We start from the raw sequence: 27,719 nt of genomic DNA, 5'->3' as shown, positions 1-27,719 counted from the left end.
GGAGATACAACTGGAGGATAGAAAGAGAAGAGAGATTTGGGGACGTGAGAGGGAAGAAGATAATAATAATTATTATTATTTATATAGCGCCATCAGATTCCGTAGCGCTGCACAATGGGTGGACTAACAGACATGTAATTGTAACCAGACAACTGGACGTACAGGGCCCTGCTCAATGAGCTATAATAATTATGTAGCACCAGTCAGAGGAGGTGCTTATTTATACATTTAGGAATATTTTGTCTATTTGAAGTAATGTATGATAAGCAGATTACTATAAAAATATTCCACATCTCTGATTCTGCCTGTCACCTGTGATATTTGCACAAGATACACTGTGACGAGAGCCATCTCGCCCCATTGCATTGGAGGAGCCTGGTTGCCCGCCTGCTGCCTTTGGACTATAGACCGGCAGTTAAACGGTTAATTTTACTGTGCAGAAAGGTTTATTCATGCCTTTCTGCACAGCCGTTCGGTAGATTCTGTCTACCGCATGAACCGCCTTCTGTTAGCCTCCCCAGAGCCGCGGGGAGCCGGCAGGCGCTGTTAATTGGCCGCCCAGAAGCTGACGTGTGCCGCCAATCTACCTCCCTGAAGCCGCGGTAAACCACGGTTAACGAGCGTGTGCAGTCAACTGACCACCCAGTAGCTGCGGTTAACCGCAGCTTAATTGACTGTTACTGGGTGGCCGCAGTTACACTTAGCGGCCGCTAGGTGGCGGTGTTATGGAGCTCCCCGGATGGCCAGCGGTGCTCAGCCCGGAATCAGTGCACTAAAAGCGGACACTTTTACGTGCAGGCACTGCTGAGCCTCCAGCCCCCTGGTTCCTATTTGTGACGATTTAGCCGAACACCGGTTTATTCGGTAGTGTGTATATGTGAATGTGTTAACCCAGATAGCACAGCCATGGAGCCTATTCGTGTAATTAAAGACTTTGGCTCCATGGCAATTGAACTGTGTGTATGGGCAGGGCCGCCACCAGAAATTTTGGGGCCCCTAACTCAGCTCAGGGTCTGGGCCCCCAGGGGCCCGCCTCCAAATACCGCCCACTGGGTCCACCTCCAAATACCGCCCACAGGAATAAATACACAGACACAAACACACACACTGATACAAAAGGACACAGATACATACTAACAGACACACATACGGAAACAGACATACACGCATACAGGCATACATACTGACACACACATACTGAGACATACACACAGGCATACATAGTAAAAGACAGACACACATGCATGAAGACATAAAGACACATACATACATACATACATACAGACACCGACATACATACACACATTCATACATACAGACATACAGACACTGACATCCATACACACATACATTCATAATGACATACAGACATACATTCATACATACAGACTGACATACATGCATACATACAGGCCTACTGACAGACATACATGCATACAGACATCCATACACACAGACATACGTTCATAATGATATGCACACATACATTCATACTGACATACAGACATACATACACACACATATACATACACACACACAGATATATACATACACACAGAGATATACATACATACAGACAGACAGACATACATAGACATACATGCAGTCAGACAGACAGACATAGACATACATACATGCATGCATGCATTTATGCATGCATCCAGACAGACAGACATACATGCATACAGACAGTCAGGCATACACATACATACAGACATACATACATACACAGACATGCATGCATACAGACATACACACATGCATACAGACATAGACATACAGACAGACATATACATACAGACAGACATAGACATACATGCATAGACATACATGCATACAGACATACATACACATACACACAGACACATACATGTATACATACATACAGACACATACATAGACATACATACATGCATACAGACAGACATGAATACATACATACACAGACATACATACACAGACAGACATACATACATGCATACACATACATGCATACATACACATACAGACCGACAGACAGACACATACATACATACACATACATGTATACAGACATACAGACAGACATACATACACAGACTTACAGACAGACACATGCATAGACATACATACAGACATACATAGACATACATACAGACATACACAGACAGACATACACAGAAAGACACACATACACAGTGCTCATTTTCTAGCCACCCTCCTGTCTCTTACCTTTGCAGGAGGGTGGTTGGGGATGATAGGAGTCGGCGCGACTCCTTCACTTGCACGCGCGCGCTCCTCCCACGCGGAGTGTGCTGGGAGGAAGTGACCACTTCCTCCCAGCAGCACTTGCGGCTGCTTTTTTTTTTTTTTAAAGGGGCCCGGTCGCGCTATACAACGGCCACAGCGGTGACCGGGCCCCTGAAGGAGGGGGCTCATCGGGTGGCCCAAAGTGTGTGGGCCACCCGATGGCCGTCGGGCCCGTGACAACCGTTATGGTTGTCACCCCCTGATGGCGGCCCTGTGTATGGGATCTGAGCGCTATTCGGTAGTTTTGTGCGCTCAGATCCCAGCTATCTGGGGATATGTGACATGTCTGTGTTTTATGTATAAAATGTAATATTATATGTTTTAATGTATTTTACTGTATTTGTGTCCCCACGTGTATAATGGAGTTTGCCTCTGTCCTGGGAGATAATTGAATTACTTATCAATTATCTCCAGGATAGAGGGAGGGAAATTAGGATGCATTGTGGGGATGTTTTACTTCTGTGTGTCTGAAATGTGATACATGTCTGTCTGTGTTACAGTCTTCCATCTGGTCCCCTAGGGGAGTGTCCACCAGGTGGGAGACCTGCATAAATACTGGGCAGGTAGCCCTGAATAAACCAGACCACTGCTTGACCCTCAACACTGAGCCTTGTCTCGTTCTTGGGGGGATTCACTGTATGCTGATAGAGACTGATTGCCAGGAGTGTAAGCCGCTTGGGAGCTTTTCCTGTTTGTCTGCTAGCAGCTATTCGTGAGGTTCCAGTTCGGGAGTTTGGAGTGCTACCTTATTCCCTTGTATCCAATTCGGGAGTTTGGTGTTCTACAGTAGCTGCCTTTATATCTGAAGGGGGGATATCGCCTAAACGGATTTTAACCCCTTCTGTGCAGAAACGGTCCGTTACAGAATTATTAACCCCTTATAACCTATATCCATTATTAGGCCCCTTATAAACTATATTCTCATATTCAGCTCTCATGCCTCGTAGTTTAAACTTTATAAGATTCCTTTGTTCGTAGAAACAGCATGTCAGCAGAAAATGCTAGAATCTTCTGATTCAAAGAACACACTGTAGCAGATAGTATTGATAGAGTGTATAATTGCCAAAGAGGCCTTGAGAATACTGAGGATACTAACCTTGAAAGACTAAAGGTACCAGCTACTCTTTATGGATAGCTGCCAAAATGCCCCCTCCCATCGAGAGAACTCCTCGTGCTAGCAAGATGGCGCTGAAATCTGGAGGAGAACTTTATGACGTCAGTTATGATGTAAGACGTAACACCCAACAGGGAGGGCATTTAACTAACCACTTCTTCTCTTAGCCAATCGACAATGTTTCCTCACTTTTTATCTTGATTTTACAATGATGTAATTCTACCTTTAAAAAGGACTTGCAAGCCTGCTTTGTTCAGATGCTAATAAATTTCCTGAAGTTCTTTCATTTAACCTGAACCTTGTGTCAGTGTGAATTTACTTCTGCGTATACGCAATTTAAACATCTCTAATTTGGACAGGAACAGATAGTCATTCAAACTTCTTTGTTTGCTTAAAAGATTCCCTTATCACATACACAAACTATATCTACACAGATTTATATTTACAAAAACTGTTGCTTGCAAAAATCTTCTGCCTCAATTCACAACACTGTGTAGATATACCTTGGATTAACCAGTATGATGCTCACATAAATGGCACTCACATTTTCTAAGCATTATTATTGTGTGCGATGTCAATATAAGCAGGTACATCATTAAAGGGACACTACACGGCACATAAAGTTTTTGTAATAAAAATTCACTTTTTTGTAGATATATCCCAAAAATAACATGCATGTCTGTCATTTTGCATTTTTTCATTGGAGTTGTATCTAAAACCAGCTTGTAAAAGCTTTAGATCTCTTGTCTGCAGCCTTTGCAATCCCTCCCCTTCTAACCCCGCCCAGACTTTCTGTAGCTGTCCAATCACAGACCTTCCCCTTTTTTATTTCTTTTTGGAATGTGCTAGTTTGTTTTTATTTAAATCGTTATTTATATTTTTTGTTATATTATTCTTTTTGGCATTGTGCATTTTGTTTGTTGTTTGGTAGAGCTTAAATTTTGTTTACTGTGTGAATTCAATTTAAATTTTAAGTTTTATTAATGAAAAAAAATAAGAAAAAAATAAGAAATTAGCTATTTAAATGCAACTTTTCATCCAAGTAAGATCTAAACAAACCGTACTGAGAAGGGAATTTGATTTTTGTAGCTAAACCCCTAAATGTTACCAAGCTTTTGCTTGATCTATGGATCGTTGTTGTTCCTTACTTCCACGACACAGTGGATAAATTCAGTTCAGACAAATGACTTTGTCCAAAAATAAAACTAAGTTTGGGTAGTCCGATAGCTGTCCATGTCACAGATTGGCTTGTACAAATATATTCCATGAAAAAAATTATTCGAAGGAATTGGACAAACCAAAAAGGTCATGAACATGGGCTAATTAGTGTATTGTAAAATATATACAAAATATACTAATTAATATAAATATTATGTGTTATTTGGCTGTACAATGGTTATCCATCATTTGGGTCACAGATTAAGTGAAAAAAGTAACCTACAGAGGGAAAAAAAGAGAAGAAACAGTAAAAGAGTTGATTTATCATTTAGTGACTGTCCCCTAACCATTAATATTTATTTATTTTTGGTGCCACTGGCTTTATCAAACAAACATGCTCATCTATTGTGTGAGTCGTTTGTTCAGTTATTAGTCCATACGGCAGAAATTTGCCCCAAAAATGAATACACAGGTCTACCTGCTACTCATCTACACATTGCTGGAGCGTGATCTATCTATCTGTCTATCTATATATCTATCTAGCTATCTATCTATCTCTCTATCAGTATCCATCTCTCTATCAGTATCTATCTATCTATCTATCTCTCTATCAGTATCTATCTATCTATCTATCTATCTATCTATCTATATATATCAATCTATCTAGCTCTATCTCTCTATCAGTATATATCTATCTATTTCCCTCTATCTATCTATCTATCTATCTATCTAGCTATCTATCTATCTATCTATCTATCTCTCTATCTATCTATCTCTCTATCAGTATCTATCTATCTATCTCTCTATCAGTATCTATCTATCTATCTATCTATCTCCCTCTATCTATATATATATATATATATATATGTATTAAGGCCTTTTGGCCTGTAATTGTGGGAGGGGCGTATGACACACCTCTTCCCTACTTAAGGGACACCCCTTACCTGGCTCCATATCGTTCAAGGTCAGCGCTGCATCATTTCCACTTCCGGGTCATCCAGACGCCATTTTACCTGATTACTCCATGAGGTTTTTTAAGCAGAGCTGTGTCAGGAATCCAGCCACAGGCTTTTCCGGCCTACCACCTTCTTTCTTCAATCCATCGCCGTGGATGGTGTCCAAGTGACTCACAAACTGTAAGTCAACCTACCTGTTATGCCAGGCATCAGTCCCACGGCACCATGCACGGGTCAGGTCCTCACTTTACGGCTGCATTTTGTCTAAGTCTGTTCTAAAACCATTGCATGTTCATGCATATCATTCGTTTAAACCCCCTACTGGTCTTTGGGTGTACTACAGGCTTCTTAGACATTATCGCATTTCATGTACAAACCAACGAACCACTGCATTTTAGCCTACACACTGACCCCTACCGGTCATTCAGTGTACTACAGGCTTCTCAGACATTATTGCATTTCATGTACAAACCATCGAACCACTGCATTTTCGCCTACACACTGACCCCTACCGGTCATTCAGTGTACTACAGGCTTCTCAGACATTATTGCATTTCATGTAAAAACCAACCTTGCTTCATTTAAACGATTGTCATTTCGGTTTGTGTTTTCTGGTCGGCACTTATTCATAGTATATTCTATGCACGATTGCTGTTCGCATTAAAATGCATACGGTTAAGCTATTCATGCTAACTTCTGTTTCCCTTCATACTAAGATTCGGTTATTCTGCTATGTATTCACATAGATCTTTTTCGTGAGTTACATTTCATCATTTCATGTATTTACATTTGGTTAAAAAGTTGCTTGGTTAAATAGACAGACCATTTTCATGCTATTTTTAAGGTATCACTTATTACATCAGGGTATGAAACCAGCTAACATTTCTGTATAGACATTGGACTCCCACGCTTACTGGAGTTTTTTTTTTTTTTTTATATATATAATTATCCATTTCATTACAATTAAATCAGCCTACATTACAGGCCTCATTTCTTTATTGTTAACCATGACACAAGGATTTAATTCCTTTTCATGCATACTCGGGTTGAATCACATGTACTGATCCAACCAATCATACGTTTCCTGCACAGTAATCGGTTAAACTTTCAAATACTTATTTTACACGATCTTAGGTTGTCTATTTTGTTTCAGTTTGCTTATTATATATATATGGTTTTAATAATAATAGTTATTTTATTTTACAATGCAGATATTACATGTATATTACTGTTATGGTTAGCCTACATTACGGCTCCTTTTTCTGTCATGCTCGTACGACATACCACGAGTTCAAGGACACGGTCCTATTTTCAAAGAGTATAATGGAGATATGATGTTATTACAACCATGTACATTACGATTACATGGCACTAACTATTCAGGCCATTTCTTATCATACTCATACGATATACCACGAGTATATAAGAACACGGTCCTACCTTCCACAGTGGGTTTCGGGTTGAATCACACGCATTGGTTCAACCACTCATATGTCACGTTACAACATTTTCTGCATAGATTGTCATTTCACATAATTTCACATGGCATTTACAAACTCAGGCCTTTTCTTGACACACTCAGACGACGTAACACGAGTATTCAAGAACACGGCATATACGTCTCACAAGACTTTCGGTTTTGAATCACACGTTCTGGTTCATACATTCATACGTCACTTTACAGCAACATTTATGATTCTGCATATTGTCACTTCACATTAAAAAGTCCCTTGCATTCCCAGATCAGTTTAGTGACATGCATATCATCTGATCACCTTCCATATATACACATTACACGGCCAATCCCCTGCTGCCAGGTATCGGACTCAGCGTAACGCTTGTCACCAAGCATGGGCAGTCATGTCACTATCATACTCATAGATTTTACACCTCCCACACATACTGCTAGAAGCCCTAATCCCAGCCTATACAGATTACACAGGTCTCACAGGATCCATTCTCACTCTATCCCTTTTTAGGTTTATCCAGGTTTTCATACCTGTCGAATCTCAAAACTTCATACATACTACCAGGTACGTAAGCCTGCTCACGTTGTAGTTCACATACGTTTCATTCTTCTAGGCCATAGAGTACTGGCAAGTTAGGGGTATAGGCCCAAATAGGTACCTCCCTTCTTGGCATTTCTGCCTATCGTTTAGTGGTCCGCGAGGCCAACACCCCGCCTCAACGTTTCAGAGGCAAACGCCATCGGGCCACACGTGAGTTAGCCGCCTCGCAATATTATAGAGAGGGCCTCACCTGTCACTCCCTCCCCCTGTTTTCTTTTACTATCACTGAGAGGCCTACGATTCCTGCCACTACGACAGGTGGCCTCAATAACCCCTCGCGCCAACTCATAGACAGAGCCTCTCATAGCCACTTGGCAACTAGCAGGGCCTCACCTGTCACAAAACAAGATTAATTTTTCGCCTTTCAGGCCTAGTTAGCCTGCCAGTATCACCCCTGGGGAATCGGTCACTACACCCCTTACCATGGCTGGGTCGGCCGCTGCGACCCCTCCAGCACTGGTTGAGTTGCAATCACTTTCTCCAGCCATCTGTTTCAGGGCACATGCTAAATCTGTGTCCAAATAAAATGTATCCCAAAACTATACTTAACATCAATAAACATTTCTGTACTTACGACATTACTGCCACATCATCCATCTAGACATTTGGTGGAATTCATTATCTCGGGTCTATCAGAAGGATTCACACAGGCCTCATACACATGCCTTCCGGAATCCTGGAATGTCCTAATTTACAATCCGCACAACAAACCCTACAGCGGTGGAGACACTCATAGCCAGGAAGTGGCAGAGGACTTCCTATGGGGGCCCTTCCAGTCCCCTCCGTTCACCACATGGCGGACAAACCCCATCGGTATTGTCACGGGGAAATCTTCTCACAAACAGAGACTTATCATTGATCTATCAACACCTCACACCTCTGCCACTCCTAGTCTGAACTCCCTCATACCCTCTGAGGAATTTTCACTGCAATATTCCACCATAGATCACGCCATTACGGCTATCATGCAGGCAGGGTCCGGAGCATGGCTCAGTAAGACTGATCTCACAATGCTTTCAAGTTACTGCCTATCCACCCTACACTGTGTCACCTGCATGGTATCAAGTGGGCAGGGAACTACTATTTTGCTCACGTTTAACATTTAGGTTCCAAAGTAGTCCGGCCATTTTCGACGTATTCGCCAAAACCCTATGCTGGTTTTATTAAATATAGCCAGATGCCCTACAGTTATACATTATCTGGATGATTTCTTACTGGTCGAGGAGAATATTTCCCCTCCCAGTAGCCTAAAAGAAACCATCAGTCTATTCGAACAGGTGGGTGTCCCAGTCTCCTCCACCAAGACTGAAGGACCAGATACCTTCATCACATTCCTGGGTATCATACTAGACTCAGCCACCATGCAAGCTAGCCTGCCACGCCCAAGGTAGAAAACATTCTGATCAACATAATCTCTACATACAACTCGGTACTTGCAACCGCAAGAATTACAGTCTCTGCCTGGGTCACTGAATTTTGCCATTCGCATCATACCTCAAGGCCGGGCTTTCATCTCACAACTCCTTTACATGTTTCCCACTTTTAGACATGATGGACACAGGCCACCCCTGGATACCCAAGCCACGGCAGGCGTAATTATGTGGAGAAATTTTTTAACCACCTTGAATGGTAAAAGCATGTTCCTTCCAAAATTGTCTGACTCCTCACCTACCATTTGGTCAGACGCGGCGTCTACCACAGGTTTTGCAGCAATTTTTCAGGAACGAATGGCTTTGGGGCAGCTGGCCTTCAGAAGTTCAGGACCTGGAGGGTTTTTCCACTACCTCAGCTCTGTTTGAGATATATCCCATCGTGACGGTTGCCGTGGCATGGGTGCATTTATGGGCAGGTTCGTCTGTACGTTGCTACTCAGACAACCAAGTAACTTGTCACATTATAAACAAGGCCGATCCAAATCACTGACTATTATGAGATTCTTGAGGAAACTCACTTGGCTGGCTGCATGTCATAATTTTCTCTTGTTTTGTATTCATGTTCCAGGTGTATGTAACACTGCTGCTGACAATTTGTCTCGCTTTAATTTCCAGGCTTTTCGTCGAATACTCCCGTCAGCCGCACTCACAGCCACGAACACCCCACTATTCCACCATCTAGTAATGGACTAGATGCTATTATGCAACATAGCAGAACATTGTCCCAATTAGCACTGTCTACTAATACCCGGGAAACTTACGATAGAGCTTTCATTTGATTTAAAGATTCCTTTCTGAACACAACATCTTACAACCTTTCATCGTGACATCCTGGTTGGGCTTTGCTTCTTTTTGCCACCTCAAACTCAAACTATCATACAACACAATCAAACCATATCTGACAGGCATCCAACATCACATGCTAACTTTACAACCAGACAAATCAAGTGTCCTCCTACCAATTAAGAACATCCTTAGGGGTATTTAGAGATCCGAACCCCCACGTACGGCCCAGAGGCTACCCATAGATTTCCATATTTTTGAAGACTTATACAATTCACTAGATTTAAACCCTTTGCCAACAACACAAACCTCATCATTAAAACCGCCATATACGTAGCCTTGTTTATGGTTTCTTGAGACCAAGAGAATTTACCGCCATCAGCACAACACAGTCCACTCACATCCTACTTCATTCACACTTAACAAAACACATGGACTATTATATCTTGACTCTGCCTCACTCCAAAACCAGTCAACATGCACTTTCAGTAGAGGTTAAGTACTATCCTACTCACAACAGGTGGAGCCCCGTCAAACTACTGGACTCATATACCCAGCATAACAACGAACCACCATCTCAACCACTTTCAGTCTACAAGGTTCGGTACTCACTACCACCACCTTTATGACACACGTCAGGTCTTTACTTACACACCTGGGCCTCAAATCAGCTAACTATTTGGGCCACTCCTTCCGCATAGGAGCAGCCTCCACAGCATCCAGTGCAAACATTCCAACATAACATTCTTGTTATCAAGTCACTAGGGCGCTGGAAATCATCGGCTTACTCTAGATACATACCTAACCCGGTACAAGAAGTAAGAAATGCCTTTCAAGACATGTCTGGTTAAAGTATGTATATTGCTGGTATGTAATAAATTTGATTTTCTACTTTTGCCCTCTTTATTTACAGGCCTACCTCATCGTCGGTTCCGGCACACCACAACCGACTTGCTCTTTTAATACCATCCTACACTTATCAGTGTTTGTATCTTCTGTACTATCATGAGCCCTTAACACAAGTATTAAGGCCTTTTGGCCTGTAATTGTGGGAGGGGCGTATGACACACCTCTTCCCTACTTAAGGGACACCCCTTACCTGGCTCCATATCGTTCAAGATCAGCGCTGCATCACCCTCCCACCCACTCCTCATTATTAATTCCTTTTCTCTTTACATTTCTTCTTGGTGGGCCCTCTTTATTTACAGGCCTACCTCATCGTCGGTTCCGGCACACCACAACCGACTTGCTCTTTTAATACCATCCTACACTTATCAGTGTTTGTATCTTCTGTACTATCATGAGCCCTTAACACAAATATATATATATATATATATATCTCTATCAGTATCTATGTATCTATGTATCTATCTATATATCTATCTATCTCTCTATCATTATCTATATATCCATCTACCTATCTCTCTATCAGTATCTATCTATCTATCTATCTATCTATTTATCTCTCTATCAGTATCTATCTATCTATTTATCTCTCTATCAGTATCTATCTATCTATCTATCGCTCTATCAGTATCTATCTTTCTCTCTATCAGTATCTATCTATCTATCTATCTCTCTATCAGTATCTATCTATCTATCAGTATCTATCTATCTATCTATCTATCTATCTATATATATCAATCTATCTAGCTCTATCTCTCTATCAGTATATATCTATCTATTTCCCTCTATCTATCTATCAGTATCTATCTATCTATCTCTCTATCAGTATCTATCTATCTATCTCTCTATCAGTATCTATCTATCTCTCTATCAGTATCTATCTATCTATCTGTCTATCTATCTAATCTCTCTCTCCTTCTCTATCGTCTGTCTCTCTCTCTCGTCTGTGTGTCTCTGTCATCTACCTATCTCTCTATCAGTATCTATCTATCTATCTATCTATATATCTATCTATCAGCATTTATCTCTCTATCAGTATCTATCTATCTATCTGTCTATCTATATATCTATCTATCTGTATCTATCTCTCTATCAGTATCTATCTATCTATCTATCTCTCTATCAGTATCTATCTTTCTATCAGTATCTATCTATCTATCTATCTATCTGTCTATCTATCTATCTGTCTATCTATCTAATCTCTCTCTCCTTCTCTATCGTCTGTCTCTCTCTCTCGTCTGTCTCTCTCAGTGTGTCTGTGTGTCTCTGTCTCTCACATGCACTGTAATCATGACATCACATCCATGCTAGCTCAATGTTTGCATGACACGCATCTCACAATAGCACGCCAACAATATGAGTCTTTTCGAAATAAGACTGAGAGGCAGACAGTCTGCAGACAGAAGACAGTGGCTTGAGATCTGGACCACACGGAAGAATAAATCTTAGCACTGCTCCAGACACATGGATTCTGATAGACATTTCAAATCCACCAGAAACTCCAGGGAATATTTTGCAAGAGTGTCTTCTTGGCCGCAAGGGGGGATTTAGGTTCAAGGATGTGTTTAATTCCCCCCCATTTAGCCTTTCATAGCCAGAAAGATCTGACATGGAAAAGACGGAAAACATAAGACAAAAAAAAGAAAAAATGATGTAAATCCTTGGAAACTTCATGATATCACTTTGGCAAACAACCTTATTAACCCGATTTAACTTGTGAAAATCCAAAAAGTTACCACCAAATATTAGTACAAATATTACTATTTTCTAAAACTTCGTAAACATTTCACCCCTTAAAACAGATTCCCTCATCCCTCAATAAGGTAAGATATAATAATAGTGGGATACATATACACATATTAAAACATACTATTATATTATGTAATACATAATATTACAAACAACATGTTTAACCACTGCCAGTTATAGGACACCAGTCCACCACCTTGACCAGAGTTTGATTTACGCTAATCTCTCTTTTTCTCTCTCTATGTCTCTACGCTAATATTTGGTGGGAGATTTGCAAAAATCCTGGTAACGTTTTGGATTTTCACAAGTTAAATCAGCAGGACCGGCCGCCGGGCAGCCCCACTGGACCCCAGGGAATGCCCTCAGCACCCCAAAAAGTAAGGAGGCTAGGGGGATTAAATTAAAAAAAAAAAACATATGTGTGTGTGTGTGTGTTAGTGTTAGTGTGTGTGTTAGTGTGTGTGTTTGCTAGTGAGTGTCAGTGAGTGTGTGTCTGCTAGTGAGTGTCAGTGAGTGTGTTACTGTGTGTGTCTGTTACTGAGTGTGATTGTGTGTCTGTTACTGAGTCTGTTTGATGTCTGTTAGTTAGTGTGTGTTTGTCAGTGAGAGTGTATGTTTTGTAAGTGAGTGTGTATGTATGTCTGTCACTGAGTGTGTCTCTGTCAGTAAATGTGTGAGTCTGTTTGCTAGTGTGTATGCGTCTGTTCGTGAGAGTGTGTGTCTTCAGCACTTACCTTTCTCCAGCGCCGGATTTCCTTGGCACTGGGGATCCCTCTGCCTCTCAGCTCTGAATGCGCATGCGCGGCAAGATCCAGGCGCGCATTCAAACCTCCCATAGGAAAGCATTACTCAATGCTTTCCTATGGACGTTTAGGGTCTTCTCACTGTGATTTTCACAGTGAGAATCGCGGAAGCTCCTCTAGCGGCTGTCAATGAGACAGCCACTAGAGGCTGGATTAACCCTCAGTGAAACATAGCAGTTTCTCTGAAACTGCTATGTTTTCAGCTGCAGGGTTAAAACTAGAGGGACCTGGCACCCAGACAACTTAATTGAGCTGATGTGATCTGGGTGTCTGTAGTGGTCCTTTAAGTGTGTGTGCATCTGCATGCACTGGCGTACATACCTCGGTCGCAGGGGTCGCAGCCCTGCAACCCCTGTGACCAGGTGCCTGCCACCATGTGTTGGGGCCCCGGCCCGCGCAGAGTAAGCGCGGGGGAGTGGAGGGGGGGGGGCCCACGGATCAATTTTCGCACCGGGGCCCCATGGGTCATGTGTACGCCACTGGGCACTTTTACTGATAAACAAGAACAAAAAGGGGAAAAAAGTCAAAAGAAGGGGAGGGAGAGTGGGAGAAAGATCTCTTGGCTGCAACGTTCCAGAACCAGTGGAGGACTAGGAATAGGTAAGGTGCAATATTTAAACCTTTTCCCAAACGCTGAAACATTAGAGACTCATTTATCCATACTGTCATAAGTATCGTATCTATAAATGACGGAACTCAAGGTCTGGGCCAACATGGCCGTCCCCAAGTCGGCCCCCGATTCCACCCACAGAGCCCATTCTGAGTCCACCTACAAGGGTGAAGTGTGTATGTACTGAATGTGGTGTGTGTGTAGGGGATGTCTAATGTGTTGTGGATGTGGTGTGTGTGTGTGTGTGTAATATATGCAGTGTTTGTGTGTATTAGATGCAGAGTGTGTTTGTGTAATGGATAGAATGTGTGTTTGTATAGTTGATGTAGTGTGTGTTTGTGTAGTGGATGTAGTTTGTGTATATTGACTGCAGAGTGTGTGCTTGTGTAGTGGATGTAGTGTGTGTACAGTGAATGCTTAGTGTGTGTTTGTGTAGAGGGTGTAGTGTATGTGTGTGTATAGTAAATGCAGAGTGTGTATATTGAATGCAGAGTGTGTATTTGTGTAGTGGATGTAGTGAATGCGTTTTTTTGTGTAGTGAATGTAGTGTTTGTGTGTATTTGATGCAGTATGTATAGTGACTGCAGAGTGTGTGTATTGACTGCAGAGTGTGTGCTTGTGTAGTGTATGTAGTGTGTGTGTATAGTGACTGCCGAGTGTGTCTAGCAAATGCAGAGTGTGTGTTTGTGTAGTGGATGTAGTGTGTGTCTGTAGTGACTGCAGAGTGTGTTTAGTGACTGCAGAGTGTGTATAGTGAATGCAGAGTTTGTGTAGTGGATGTAGTGTGTGTGTGTAGTGAATGCAGAGTGTGTAGAATGTTGTGAATGTAGAGTGTGTATGCTGACTGCAGAGTGTGTGTAGTGGATGCTGTGTATATGTAGTGGATACTGTTTGTATAGTGAATGCAGTGTGTGTTTATGTAGTGGGTCCTGTGTGTATAGTGAATGCAGTGTGTGTTTATGTAGTGGATACTGTTTGCATAGTGAATGCAGTGTGTGTTTATGTAGTGGATCCTGTGTGTATAGTGAATGCAGTGTGTGTTTATGTAGTGGATCCTGTGTGTATAGTGAATGCAGTGTGTGTTTATGTAGTGGATCCTGTGTGTATAGTGAATGCAGTGTGTGTTTATGTAGTGGATCCTGTGTGTATAGTGAATGCAGTGTGTGTTTATGTAGTGGATACTGTTTGCATAGTGAATGCAGTGTGTGTTTATGTAGTGGATCCTGTGTGTATAGTGAATGCAGTGTGTGTTTATGTAGTGGATCCTGTGTGTATAGTGAATGCAGTGTGTGTTTATGTAGTGGATCCTGTGTGTATAGTGAATGCAGTGTGTGTTTATGTAGTGGATCCTGTGTGTATAGTGAATGCAGTGTGTGTTTATGTAGTGGATCCTGTGTGTATAGTGAATGCAGTGTGTGTTTGTGTAGTGGATGTTGTATGTGTTTTTGCAGTGGATGCTGTGTGTGTGTGTGTTTGTGCAGTAGATGCTGTGTGTGTGTGTGTGTGTATTGGATGTGTCTTTATGTTGGACAAATGCTGTGGGGTGTTTAAAAAAAAAAAAATGTATTCCTCCCTCGCTGCCTCTTACCTGTAGCCAAGGAGGGGGGACACTGGATCCCTGGTGGTCCGGTGGCTCAGCTAGTTATAAGGCCAAGAGGGATCCAGCAGTCTGCTTCTTTCCCCTCAGGCAGTCAGTCATCTACTTCTGACGCAAATCCGGCATGCATTGCGTGCTGCAGAGCATTGTTGTCATGGCAACTTGCAGCAATTCTTTACAGCCGTGGCTTGTGAGAGCCCCGGATCAGGAGGTCAGTGTGCACTGGGCCCCTCTCTGAAGCCAGCAAGGCCCATAGGGGTATATATAAATAGCGGATTAAGCTCTGGGGTATTTGAAGGCCAAGGAAACAACTAAAGTAGGTTTAATTTGTGGTTGATCAAAAATACCTAAAGCCAGCTGCCGAAGTTCAATGAACCTGCTTAACCTTTCCACCCTCACCTCCATATCAGACACATCTGGGGACAGAGCATGGATGGCTCCACATGTAGTCTTTATGTCTGGAGGTCTGAGACATACTGAGACATAAAGTGTATGAAGGAATTTGATGGCGGTCCTATTTATTGATTCTGGGCATATAAGACAACTAGGTCAATTCTCTTCTACAATAAACGATCTACAATAAATACGCTTCCCTTCAATATCTTCTTCCCTTCTGTGCAGGTCCACTTAACCAATGACTCTTTCTGATTTCTTGCCTCTTTGTCCATATTCTATACTTTCCTTTCTATACGCTCATTATCTCCTGTTTTTCAAACATAGTGACTGCAGAATATTGCTTCTAGATTCTATCTTCATCATACTCACTATATATTAAAGTGTGATATAAAAACTGCAAAATAAATATATGAATGCCCTAGAAGCCAGAAGATTGTATGTGCATACGGCCCCCTGGATGGACAGCCTGGGTTACATGTGCGATGTCAATGTCATTTCCATTTAATGAGATTTTGCTCTGTGTTTTTTTTCCTTTGATCTCCACTCCATGGAATGCAAATGGTTTCATGTTCAGACCTAAATACGTTCTTGATCTACTGGGATTTTCTCATCGGAAGATTTTCATGAATTAGCAGCCATAGTGCATTGGGTCTTCCAGGCAAGATATGTGATCAGTCCTGGTTTATGAGTGATCTAGACAGTGTTCCAGAGTACAACACCTATCATGTCCCTTCATCTAATACATCACACATGAATACAGCCAGCAGATCAGTCAATGATCCCCATAAACCTCCCCAAATTACTTCCAACACACCCAGCAGAGCCCTCCCAGACATACCTATTCTTTATGTAGACTACCAATAAACTATGCTTCACATTCCCATCCAAAGCTCATCAAAATAAACTCATAATTAAACTCATTTTTCAACACAGCTGATTATTTAAATATAAAGAATCTCTTTATCAATTACTATATGACCCTTTTCCACACAGGGAAATTGAGCGTTATTTACTAAACAGTGACTTTTGGTGAGTCTCAACTAACGTGCAATATATTGGTTGTCATAGCTGAGTTGCTACAAACTAACTCTCCCAAATCTGAGGAACTGATCAATCTTTGGATTGAATTATTATTATTATTTGGCATTTATATGGCACCAACATATTCGGCGTAATACCTGCGTAAATCCCTGCGTAAACATTGCTATGTCCTGCTTCTCTTTATAGGGGGCCACAGGATCGAGTCCCAGAATCCTAGGTTCCCGGCTAGGTCTCAGCATAGCCCCTTTCTCAGGACAATAAAAATTGTTTTTTATTTAAGCTGGGTAATAACATCTTGTTAAATGTACCAGTCCTGGTTAAATACCTTGATACAATTAAAGGGGCAAACGTTTAAAAATAATATCAGGAAGTATTACTTTACTGAGAGGGTAGTGGATGCATGGAATAGCCTTCCAGCTGAAGTGGTAGAGGTTAACACAGTAAAGGAGTTTAAGCATGCGTGGGATAGGCATAAGGCTATCCTAACTATAAGATAAGGCCAGGGACTAATGAAAGTATTTAGAAAATTGGTCAGACTAGATGGGCCGAATGGTTCTTATCTGCCGTCACATTCTATGTTTCTATTACTACTCCTATGGTTAATATCTAATGAAACATGCCTGCATATTAGACCCCACTCATAGAGCATGGATAATTGTGTTTTGTAAAATGCGTATATGAAACCAGCATGCGCACACCACCGTGACACACCCCTTTCAGAAGCCACGCCCCCCCCCCCATCACAACTGAATCAAATAACCTCAACTTGGGAGGTACAGAGCCAACAAATATCTCCAGCTATTCACTATTTAGTAAATAAACCCAGGCAGAAGCGAGCTATGCACACAAAGCACCGCTATAAAACTAAAAAAACACACTCTCTCTATCTGTGTTATATGGAGCTATTGAAGTAGCATGACAGCAGGTTAGCTTGTGCTGGGTACCGGGTTAATAGCTAACACAGCTATCTACATAACGATAGGCTTTTAATGAAACAAATACATCGCAGAGAGCCACAGGCACCATCCCAGCTCCCATATCTAACATGCGCAGTTCTCGTACTCCAATCGTATCATTGGATGTAATCGTCAAACATGGCGAGTTTTAATTATGGAATATGAAATGAATCCTTTTCTTTCGGCATACTGCAAGTCTTCTTCACATACCTACTACAATAATTATACACAAAATATTGATCATTTCAGCTCTTCAATAAAGTCGTTACCAGGAGCTTTAATACAAATCTTTATTTTTTTTATATGACGCATTGCAGTAAAATAACACTAACAGTTTGAATTAATGAACTGTTCGGTGTTTTTATTTGTGTCAGGATTAGAGTAATGGGGGTTGTAGTGCATAGCAGCTGAAGTGCCAGACATATTCTAACCCTGAATGGAATACAATACTTGAAATATAAGTCTCAAGTACAAATTAATATAAAAATATTCTCTGTATATCACATGTAGAATTCCTTATCTGCCAGAAAATCAATCAATAAAAATCCATTAAAGTGCTACAGTTTGTCTTAAAACTACAACACAGAGAAAACACAGATTAGAAGTCACTGGAAACGGGACGTTTTACTTCTTCTGTTTTGCTGATGGAATCAGCTGTGGTCCAGCAAGGTCTTGTGGGAAATCTCCCTTCTTGCGTTCGGGTTTAAGGAGCCTGCGGACTAAATCTAAATGGGAAAACCGAATTTACTGTTTAACCTTTGTGCTTCAGTGTTGCTGAAGATTCCAACTTTCAATGGTTAAAGCTCAGAATGCCTCGCTGACTGATGACAAGGCTGGAAACCATCACAATACTTTCATTTATTTTTGGCATCTTCAGAAACAGCAATAATGCGCACATCTGTTATTATTAAAGAAGAATGACACTTAACGAACGTCATGCACGAAACGTCGCCAGTGACCTTACCTCTCATCGTCCCTTTGTGCTCACAAATGCCAGACGCCAGTTAACTCGTTTTCCTCTTCTTCTTTTTTTTTGTTTTCCTTTCACGTCATTCAAACAAAAAAATATATAGAACAGTCCATTTGAAAGTGATAACAAAAAGCAAAGAAACAAACAAAACAAGATCAACGCAAAAAAGGAAAATAATTGGTGAAAACAAAAAGAAAAAAAGAAAATTTCTGAAAACCGATTTTAAGTTAGAAGAATAATTCTGTTCAGTATATAGAACTCTACTGTTTCCAAACACAGTTCCATCTTCCCTTAAACAAAAGCATCTTCTCGTGTGAGGCTCCCTGTGTCTTTATCAGCTAAAAATGATACAACAGCATCTCCGCTGCCTCTTTTCTTTGGTCTGCAGCCTATGAAAACTTCCGCCGTGTTTAGGAAGAGGGAGAGAGAGATAGAGAGAGAGAGACAGAGACAGAGCTTATGTCTTAAACTTCTATATTTTAAATAAAATTCGCCTCGAAGCTGAGCCCACAAAAGAAGACTTGGCTCGCTTCCCCAGCAGGGAAGGAGAAATATGACCCGGTTGTGTGTGTGTGTGTGTGTGTGCGTGCTGTAGAGAGACGGCATTGCTCCCTCCCACTTTGTTAACATTAATGGCAAACAAATGTGCGAGCATTGAGCTGATGGTAGGTCGGATTTTAATGCGGAGTGGGACATGTAACAGCTGACAGAGGGAAATGTTAGCACAGTGTCAGGTACAGGAAACCAGAGTTTTTGGAAAAGGTTCACTTGCAGCGATATACATCTGCTATATGTGTGCTTTGAGGGTGTGACATGTTAGGCAAAGTAGGGATGGTGATACGACTAAGACACACAAGGTAGCAAAACTCCAAAATCTCTCTACTTAGTATGTAGTCAGTTTATTTTAATACCTCTTTATTGGACTAAGAAAAGCTAGGTCGCAAGACTCTCAGTTTATTACATAGTTACATAGTTACATAGTCACATAGCTGAAAAGAGACTTGCATCCATCAAGTTCAGCCGTCCTCACATATGCTTTGCTGTTGATCCAAAAGAAGGCAAAAAACCTAGTCTGTAGCACTTCCAATTTTGCCACAAACGAAGACAAAATCTTGACCCCAAAATAGCAGTCAGATGTCTCCTTGGATCAAGCAGCTATTACCCCAGTAATTAGAAATTATATCCCTGTATGTTATGTTTTTGTCCTTTTTGTATTTATCCAATTGCAGTTTAAACATCTGTATGGACTCTGATAAAACCATCTCTTCAGGCAGAGAATTCCATATCTTTATTGCTCTTACTGTAAAAGGTTAATCTGCTATCTAAGGTCGTCACTAAACATTTCTAATAGTCCAATAAAAAAGATATTAAAAGAAATGGTAATACTTGTAGACATGGTCATGATACCAAGACCAATGTACAACATTAACTGAAAAAGGTGGGCATGAAGAAATATCTGGAATAAAGTGGAACAAACAGAAGGAAGATCCCATTGGTTTCCATGTTGGCTGTGTCAATTTTAAAACGTTTGCCCCAGAATCGCTCTTCATATACAGCCACAACAACAAAACACCAAAAAATGGCAATCTACAATACAGAAATAATAGAGAGGGACATAGCGCAATATTGTCACAGAGAATAGAAATAAGTGATATAGAGGATTGCACTCACAAACATAGTTTGATATGCCTTCAATCAAACTATGTTTGTGAGTGCAATCCTCTATATCACTTATTTCTATTCTCTGTGACAATATTGCGCTATGTCCCTCTCTATTATTTCTGTATTGTAGATTGCCATTTTTTGGTGTTTTGTTGTTATTGCCTTGAGGATATAAGAGGAATCCTTTATCTACAATACAGCTAATTAAGGGTAATTTGTGTGTTTGTTTCACCTAATACCCACTAAGTGTGTTTGCTGTCTGCACACAGGTGAATTCATATTGTTTTGCTGTTTATTTGATCATATACAGCCACAGTAATATTTTTTTTACCATGAACAATACATTGTAATTGTCTCTTGTTCTTTTATATTCCTACTTCAAGTTTGTGTTAGCCAACAGTTCTCACCTCCCATTCTGCCGCTCTGCCACAAGGGGCATTGCTCCCTCACTGATCTAGCAGGTGTAACATCAGTCAACCTCACCCACTCTTTTACATTTTCTCCCTCTTGCATTGCTTTATCCCAGGATCTCCTAGTGGGCAGACTCTGTCACGTACGGTGGTATTCACCTGTTGGTTCTGCCGGTTTCAGTTTGTCTCCTGTCAAATACCTACGGTTTTATTTATCATTGTAATATTATTCAGCATTGCCCAATATGTGGGCATTATAGAAATAATAACAATTATATTCACAGCAATAAGAATGATGCCACTGGACAAATATTTAATGGTTTACTTATGAGATTCTGGAGATATGATTCTTAGACATTGGTCAAAAAAACAACCATATGACCTATTACATAGATCTATAACCTTGCCAACTGGAAATGATTTCACCCACTCAATAACACGAATAACTAATTGTAAGTAACAAAATATACAAACATAATATTGCAGATCAACAACACATAAACAACTGAACATACAGGGCAAAAATAAAGCTCCTGAGATATGTGTTTCACTCAAAACAGTCATCATCTGATGTTTTTCTCACTTGGGATGTCACTTCTGTAGCAAGACCTTTCCATGAGCAGCACTGACCAGGACAGTCACTACAAAAACAGCAACAATTTATAGAAAGAATTTCCGAGGTAAAAAGGGAGCCTTAACCTAGGTGAATTAAGAACATTGTATTTGCAAGCATTTTGAGACAATCATAGATAAAATGAAAATAAATATACAAACTGGCAACAGCCCTATGCCCCTACTCCAAACAGACCGTTGTCAATACTTTTTATGCTGGCACTAAATACTATTTCTATAATTGTGCCACTGAACGTGTTCCCTAGAATTGAACAACCTATAAACATGAGGTGCTAAAGAACCCTCAAATGTTTAAATCATCTGGCATGTTTCAGTGTTATAGTTGGTTTGCAGTGGTTTTACTTTTGAAAACCATTGAAGACCAAGCTGTCCAAATCTCGAAATGTTGTTTGATTGCCAGTTTAGAAAGCCATCTGCAGGTTGTGCCATGCAGAGTCACTCATTCCTAAACCACCACTTCCTCCATCCTAGGCTACACCTTCATCCTCAAAGACCACAAAGGGGGCACGGCAGCTTTGAGGGATGTGTTCTCCACGTGTTTTCATTTCATAAATAGTTAGTAGACCTTAAAGTGGTACTGTCACCTGCCCTCCTCAAAAAAAAGTTTTACATGAAGATAAAATCTGCATTTTCACTGAAACTCCAACCCAGTCAAAAGATATCATAAGACAAAGTAGCAACAACTTGATCGAATGCATTTTAACTACGCTTGACAGAGCTGGACAAGTGAAGAAAAAGTTATTGTCTATGAAGGGTTTTGCAGGATCCTCCATAGACATCAGTGTTGTACTCTTATACATGCGCAAGAGTATGGCGCGGAAATGGGCTCTTGGCAGATACAGGGCCAGGACAAAAAGGATCTACCAGATGATCATGGAGGCGGCCATGAGATACAACTTCAGGTAAGTAAAACTTTCCTTCCCTTGCACTCCACAGCCCCAAAGAGCCACTTTAAAGATATTGATAATGTAATATTGTATGAAAATATTCTATTTAGTGAGTTTCCAATAATAAAGTCAGAACTCTTTAAATTAAAGGAACAATCTAAGCATCAACTAAAGGTCCCCAGGCACATTGCTTGCTAGATTGCTTATTAGAAATGTATACCATGTTAGTAATGTCAATATAATGCAAATTTAGACAACACTGATTGGCTGAGCGTGTCATCCAAATTTTGGAGAAATAGATATTGGTTATGCAGAAATACAGCCAGTGTGCCAATGGTCAGACTCTGGGTTCCAGAGCTGTTCACATGCTGCTATTACATGCTGCTATTACAGACCAGTGGATCTTACAGTAGGCTCTATTAAGATGGAGCAAGAATTAATGCAGCAAAATATGGGAAAAACTAATATACTTTTCAGAAAACTGTTCCTGTGATCACCTGCCTTGTGCGACCTCCATATAGCTATTCTATAATGTCTTACTAGTCGAGGCTTCCAGAAACAGCAATATCACAGTGATCACGGCGATATTAAAAGCATTTAATCCAGTCCATATGTGGTACGGAGCCTATCATTAAGTACATTAATGCCAGCTCCATACCCCATACAGCCCCTGTAGCGACGAAGGTAATGGTGCAGTTTAGCCCCTTTGTGACAGGGTCTATATCTGGTATAGAGCTGTCATTGATGTACTTAAAGAAACACTATAGGGTCAGAATACAAATGTGTATTCCTGCCCCTATAGCGTTAAAACCACCATTCAGGAGGCTTGCATCCTCTTGTCCCTTTTAAAAGGTAAAAAAAACATACTTTATTTCCAGCACCACGCCCCTGATCCACCTCCTTGGCTGACATCATGAGAACTGATGATCTCAGCCAATCCAATGCTTTCCCGGGCATTAATGGCATGGCTCACTTTCGGTTATTTTGACCTTACATTTTAAATTCACTTTTTATTCTCACATTAGTAAGTAAGCCTGTTAGTTTTCATGTGTATGTCTCACCTCATGTACCAATCTATTTACTATTAGAGTCCTCCTTCTAAAAATAATCCTATGTATTTCAGGGGAAATTGGTAAAAAAAAATAAAAATAGGGAGATTTTTTTAATAAATTCCATTTAATATCATACTGTGCACCTGCACACTCAAACAATATGTGTGTTCACTAGATGCCTTCTCTTGCATCCAGCTTGGCTTGCTAATACAGACACTACCCTGACTTCTCCCAATATCCGTAAAAAATTCCAAAAATGGGGCAAGGGTTACAACCGCAGCCCACAAATAGCAATACGCCTAATTTTACCAATGAATAGCATTACACTTCATTTGAGATGTAAATGGATGAATGCACACACAGCATCTCACAAAAGTGAGTACACCCCTCACATCTTTGTAAATATTGTATTATATCTTTTCATGTGACAACACTGAAGAATTTTACACACTTTTGTTGCCAACGGTTTAGACATTAATGGCTGTGTGTTGAGTTATTTTGAAGGGACAGCTAATTTACACTGTTATACAGGCTGTGCACTTACTACTTTACATTGTAGCAGAGTGTCATTTATTGTGTCACATGAGAAGATATAATAAAATAATTACAAAAATGTGAGGGGTGTACTCACTTTTGTGAGATACTGTGTGTGCCTGAAATTATCCGGGGATAAAGAGCCCCACATTTGAGGTTTCAGTTCTAAAGGCCCCAACCTAGTGAATACCGAAAAGCTTTCGTTTGGAATGTATGGTGTATGCTAAGTGCTTCATTGGCACATTCTCATGGGAACATTGTCCTTGTTACTGCCAAGGTGAGAAGCATTCGAGCAGGTATCAATCTCTCTATGGATTTATAGAATGAATAAACAGGTTACGCCATGCTTCTAAATTTTAAGGTAAATAAAAAAAAAAACACATACAAAACACGAGAGGTTATTGTTATGGGTGAAAGACACATGAAACCGTCATGTTTGCAATTTCTTCTGAGATGTGGGATTGTCCTCCGCTGTCCAGAATGCTGGGGTATTCCGTATCAGCACACCATGTTCAGATGGCAATCAACCTCTTTTTGTCCTTGCATCACAAGCCCTCGACACATGCTGCTAAAATGGACCTCTGTATCCCATTTCATGGTGACGGAATGTTCTGTGTTTACTACAAAGTAACTATTAGATATCTGAGGGCCTGCCTGCAGTGTCTCCGACTGCAGTGTCTTTAACAGTCGGAGTGAAACTCGGTTAATCGATGAATAGTGAATTTGAGAACTGGAGCCGTGCCACCTGTATCTAATGGTAACATGACAAAGTGTAATCCTGGACTGAATCCCAGCAGCTAGTAAATAATACCTTGTTCCCATTCCATGTAACCTCTCCTAATAGCCATTAACATTGGATTTTCTACTAACTTTCTGCTAATGCGAGTGAATGTGTTCGTTTATTTTACATCACAACAAATGTAACTTCTTAAAGAAACTGCAGCTTGGACAATTAGAGGGCACGAACTACAGTTGTAGATCTCTGGCGCCCCCTGGTGGCTCTTTATTATCATTAACACCTCGTGATGACTTTGCCTGTTCTTTATAACATATAAATGTAAAATTCTCTATGTCAGCTATACTTTGACTTAAAAGCCTACTCTGGCCTTAACTTTGACTTCACACGTTAGTGAATATCTCTGTCTGTCAAATAAAGAACGAAGTAGAGTATATTTTGTTCTCATATGAATCCATATGTGTCATTTCCTTTATGAATATTGACTGAAATGGATTGTGGAAGATTATTTCAGATAAAACAAATGATTTGAGCTATCAGCTACTAACCTTTACTCCCACGTCTAATTGTAAAAAATAAAATAAGAATTAATGGCCACGCGCCCTAAATTTAATGATCTCCTCCCAAGGTGGGGCTCAGACGTTGGACTCTCATGCCTGAAGTACAGAGAGGTTTGTGGGCTCTTCCTTGCAGCACAACACTGAATTACTATGTGACTATATTGTTTTATTATTATTGTATTCCAGTTATTGCAGTATTGTTGGAAAACATTTAATAAAAAGTTAAGAAAGTGGAGAGTGATGAGACAATGTACTGATTTGGCCTCAATTTGGGATGTTTGTTCATTCTGGGTTTTTCTTCATCAACAAACCACTGCTCAGCTCCACTGACTGTTCCGCCTGCCAAACACAATCATTAAATGTTCCAACACCCCTTTTAAACATCATTATTCGAGGCTCGACTTCTTCTGTAGTTGACCTTTTTAGATACTTTCAAAGGCCGCACTCCCTATTATAATTGGGTCCAGGTGGGCGTTCTGTGAGTCCTACTTTTGTGACGTGATTTTTTTTTCTCCCCCGCTGTTGTCTCTTTCCACATGCTGAGAGAAGTTATGTACTTTTACAGTACCGCCCCAGGGTGATGGATCAAGCACGGTGCATGTTTTAGCAGTATTTGACAATTTCCGGGGTGCCATCCATTTGACTTATCTTCAGCTCATTGTTTCTCTAGTGGGTTATGCTGTGTCCTTAGTGATTCCCTGACTGCTTTAATATCACGCTTCTTGTTACAACTTCTCTCAGTCATCATTTTGGTCACATCAATCTTCTGAAATCATTTTGTTCTGGTATCTTAAGCAAGCGTTCATGCCCGCTGTGACTTAGTGTTCCGTTGCTAGATTCTAAATCCTTTACAGCACTTACTGTAGACATTTGGTAGTTAATGGCTTTTTACTCTAACATTGTCCCTTTGGAATGTACAATAATTTTTGCAGACATAGTTACATAGACTGATAAGAGACTTGCGTCCATTAGGTGCCCTGATACGCTCTGTGCTGAGCCTTGAGCCATTACACAATTCAGAAGTAATATTTTGGATTGCCTTTGATGGTAGCTTGTTTTGTAGGTAAGTTGCTGTCTTCATGGCTTTTCTTGCGTATACATTGCGTAGTTTGCAATCTGTTGATATCTGGAGTATGATTTTCCTTTCTGACTTTCCATTTGGTTCCGGGGCACATGGCACAGTGGCGTTTGATTGTTAAAGACTTGTTCTCTCTGGAATGCCAGCACTGGGTGGGCCTAGTGAGACCTGCGGACCATTTCTATTAGCAGTGATCTCTGGAGCTCAGCTCCCAATACACACCATCATGCTCCATAACCATGTTTGTTAAGTGTTTGTAGTGGAAAGAGCTGCAGGGTCCCATGTTTGAATTTTTGCAAGATCAATTTGTCTTGAGATCATTAAAACAAGTTCCATTACGTTGGGATATAATGACATCCCGACCTCAAGAAGTACTTGGAAACTAGAGAGGTTTTTATGAACTATACGATGTCATTATGGGTTGAACGGGTAAAATCCCCACAACTTCATATTGTCCAGAATTAAGAATGTTATGTTTCTTCTATGAGAATTGTTTTCTTAAACTGGGGGATATAATGACATAAAATCAATGTTAATTTGTGTGGTGAAAACACACTAAAATAGCTCTCTTAATTTAAATAGAGACTGTAGGCACTGTAACTGAAGTGGTTATAGTGTATAGGGTCCTCCTCTCAGTGTTAAACCATTTTTAATTAATGAATGCTAAACAAGAGTGCCCAGATACCCATCCCTCGGTGATGGTTTGCCTAACGAGGAAGCATTAACCTGAGCAACATTGGATGGCTGTGATTGGCTAATAGTGTCAGCGTTTGATGGCTGTTATTGGCTAGGAGTGTCAGCATTGGATGGTTGTGATTGGCTAATAGTGTCAGCGTTTGATGGCTGTTATTGGCTAGGAGTGTCAGCATTGGATGGTTGTGATTGGCTAAGAGTGTCAAAATTGGCCATAGCCATCACTCTGGTGGGTGCTGGTTTGTGGGTGGCCAGGGACCTTCGCCTGGTGTTAAACTGCTCAAAAATGGTTTAACACTGAATTGAGGGACAGTGCCAGGAAATTCCAGGCACTATAGCCACTTTGGTAAGATGAATTGGTTATACCGTTTAATAGCCGCATTTACTGGGTTAACTTCAAATATGTCTATACTTTGTCTGGTCATCCTAATATAACAGATTTACCGATATCCCTGCAGTCAGCTCAGAGTCACATGAAGAATTAATCAGTTTCTTAATGCTTAGTACAGGCCAACGCTGAGCAAGTCAAACAGGACGCACAGTCAGGGTCAGAGTAAAAAAATGTCATAGATTTAAAAATAATCTGACGAGGTTTAGTGTAGACAGATGGCTGGGGTGATGAAATTGACCGCACAATGTTTCAT

At 40.7% G+C, this 27,719-nt stretch overlaps 2 protein-coding genes across 3 annotated transcripts in view; one reads left to right on the top strand and one right to left on the bottom strand.

Annotated features, from left to right (window-relative positions):
• SCARA3 (scavenger receptor class A member 3) overlaps positions 1–19,266 on the bottom strand; it is an 85,761-nt gene extending 66,495 nt beyond the window's left edge. For both annotated transcript variants that reach the window (XM_063440787.1, XM_063440788.1), the window contains exon 1: positions 18,825–19,266. In XM_063440787.1, the coding sequence (XP_063296857.1) occupies positions 18,825–18,831 (7 nt within the window). In that variant the 5' untranslated portion in view covers positions 18,832–19,266. The remainder of the gene's footprint in view (positions 1–18,824) is intronic.
• The window catches only part of CLU (clusterin), a 577,758-nt gene that overhangs the window by 457,325 nt on the left and 92,714 nt on the right, over positions 1–27,719 (top strand). The window lies entirely within an intron of this gene.

Source organism: Pelobates fuscus, chromosome 2 (assembly GCF_036172605.1).
Source record: "Pelobates fuscus isolate aPelFus1 chromosome 2, aPelFus1.pri, whole genome shotgun sequence".
Taxonomy (NCBI): Eukaryota; Metazoa; Chordata; class Amphibia; order Anura; family Pelobatidae; genus Pelobates; species Pelobates fuscus.
The sequence above is the reverse complement of the archived record's forward strand: the minus strand, read 5'-3'. Positions and strand labels throughout refer to the sequence as shown.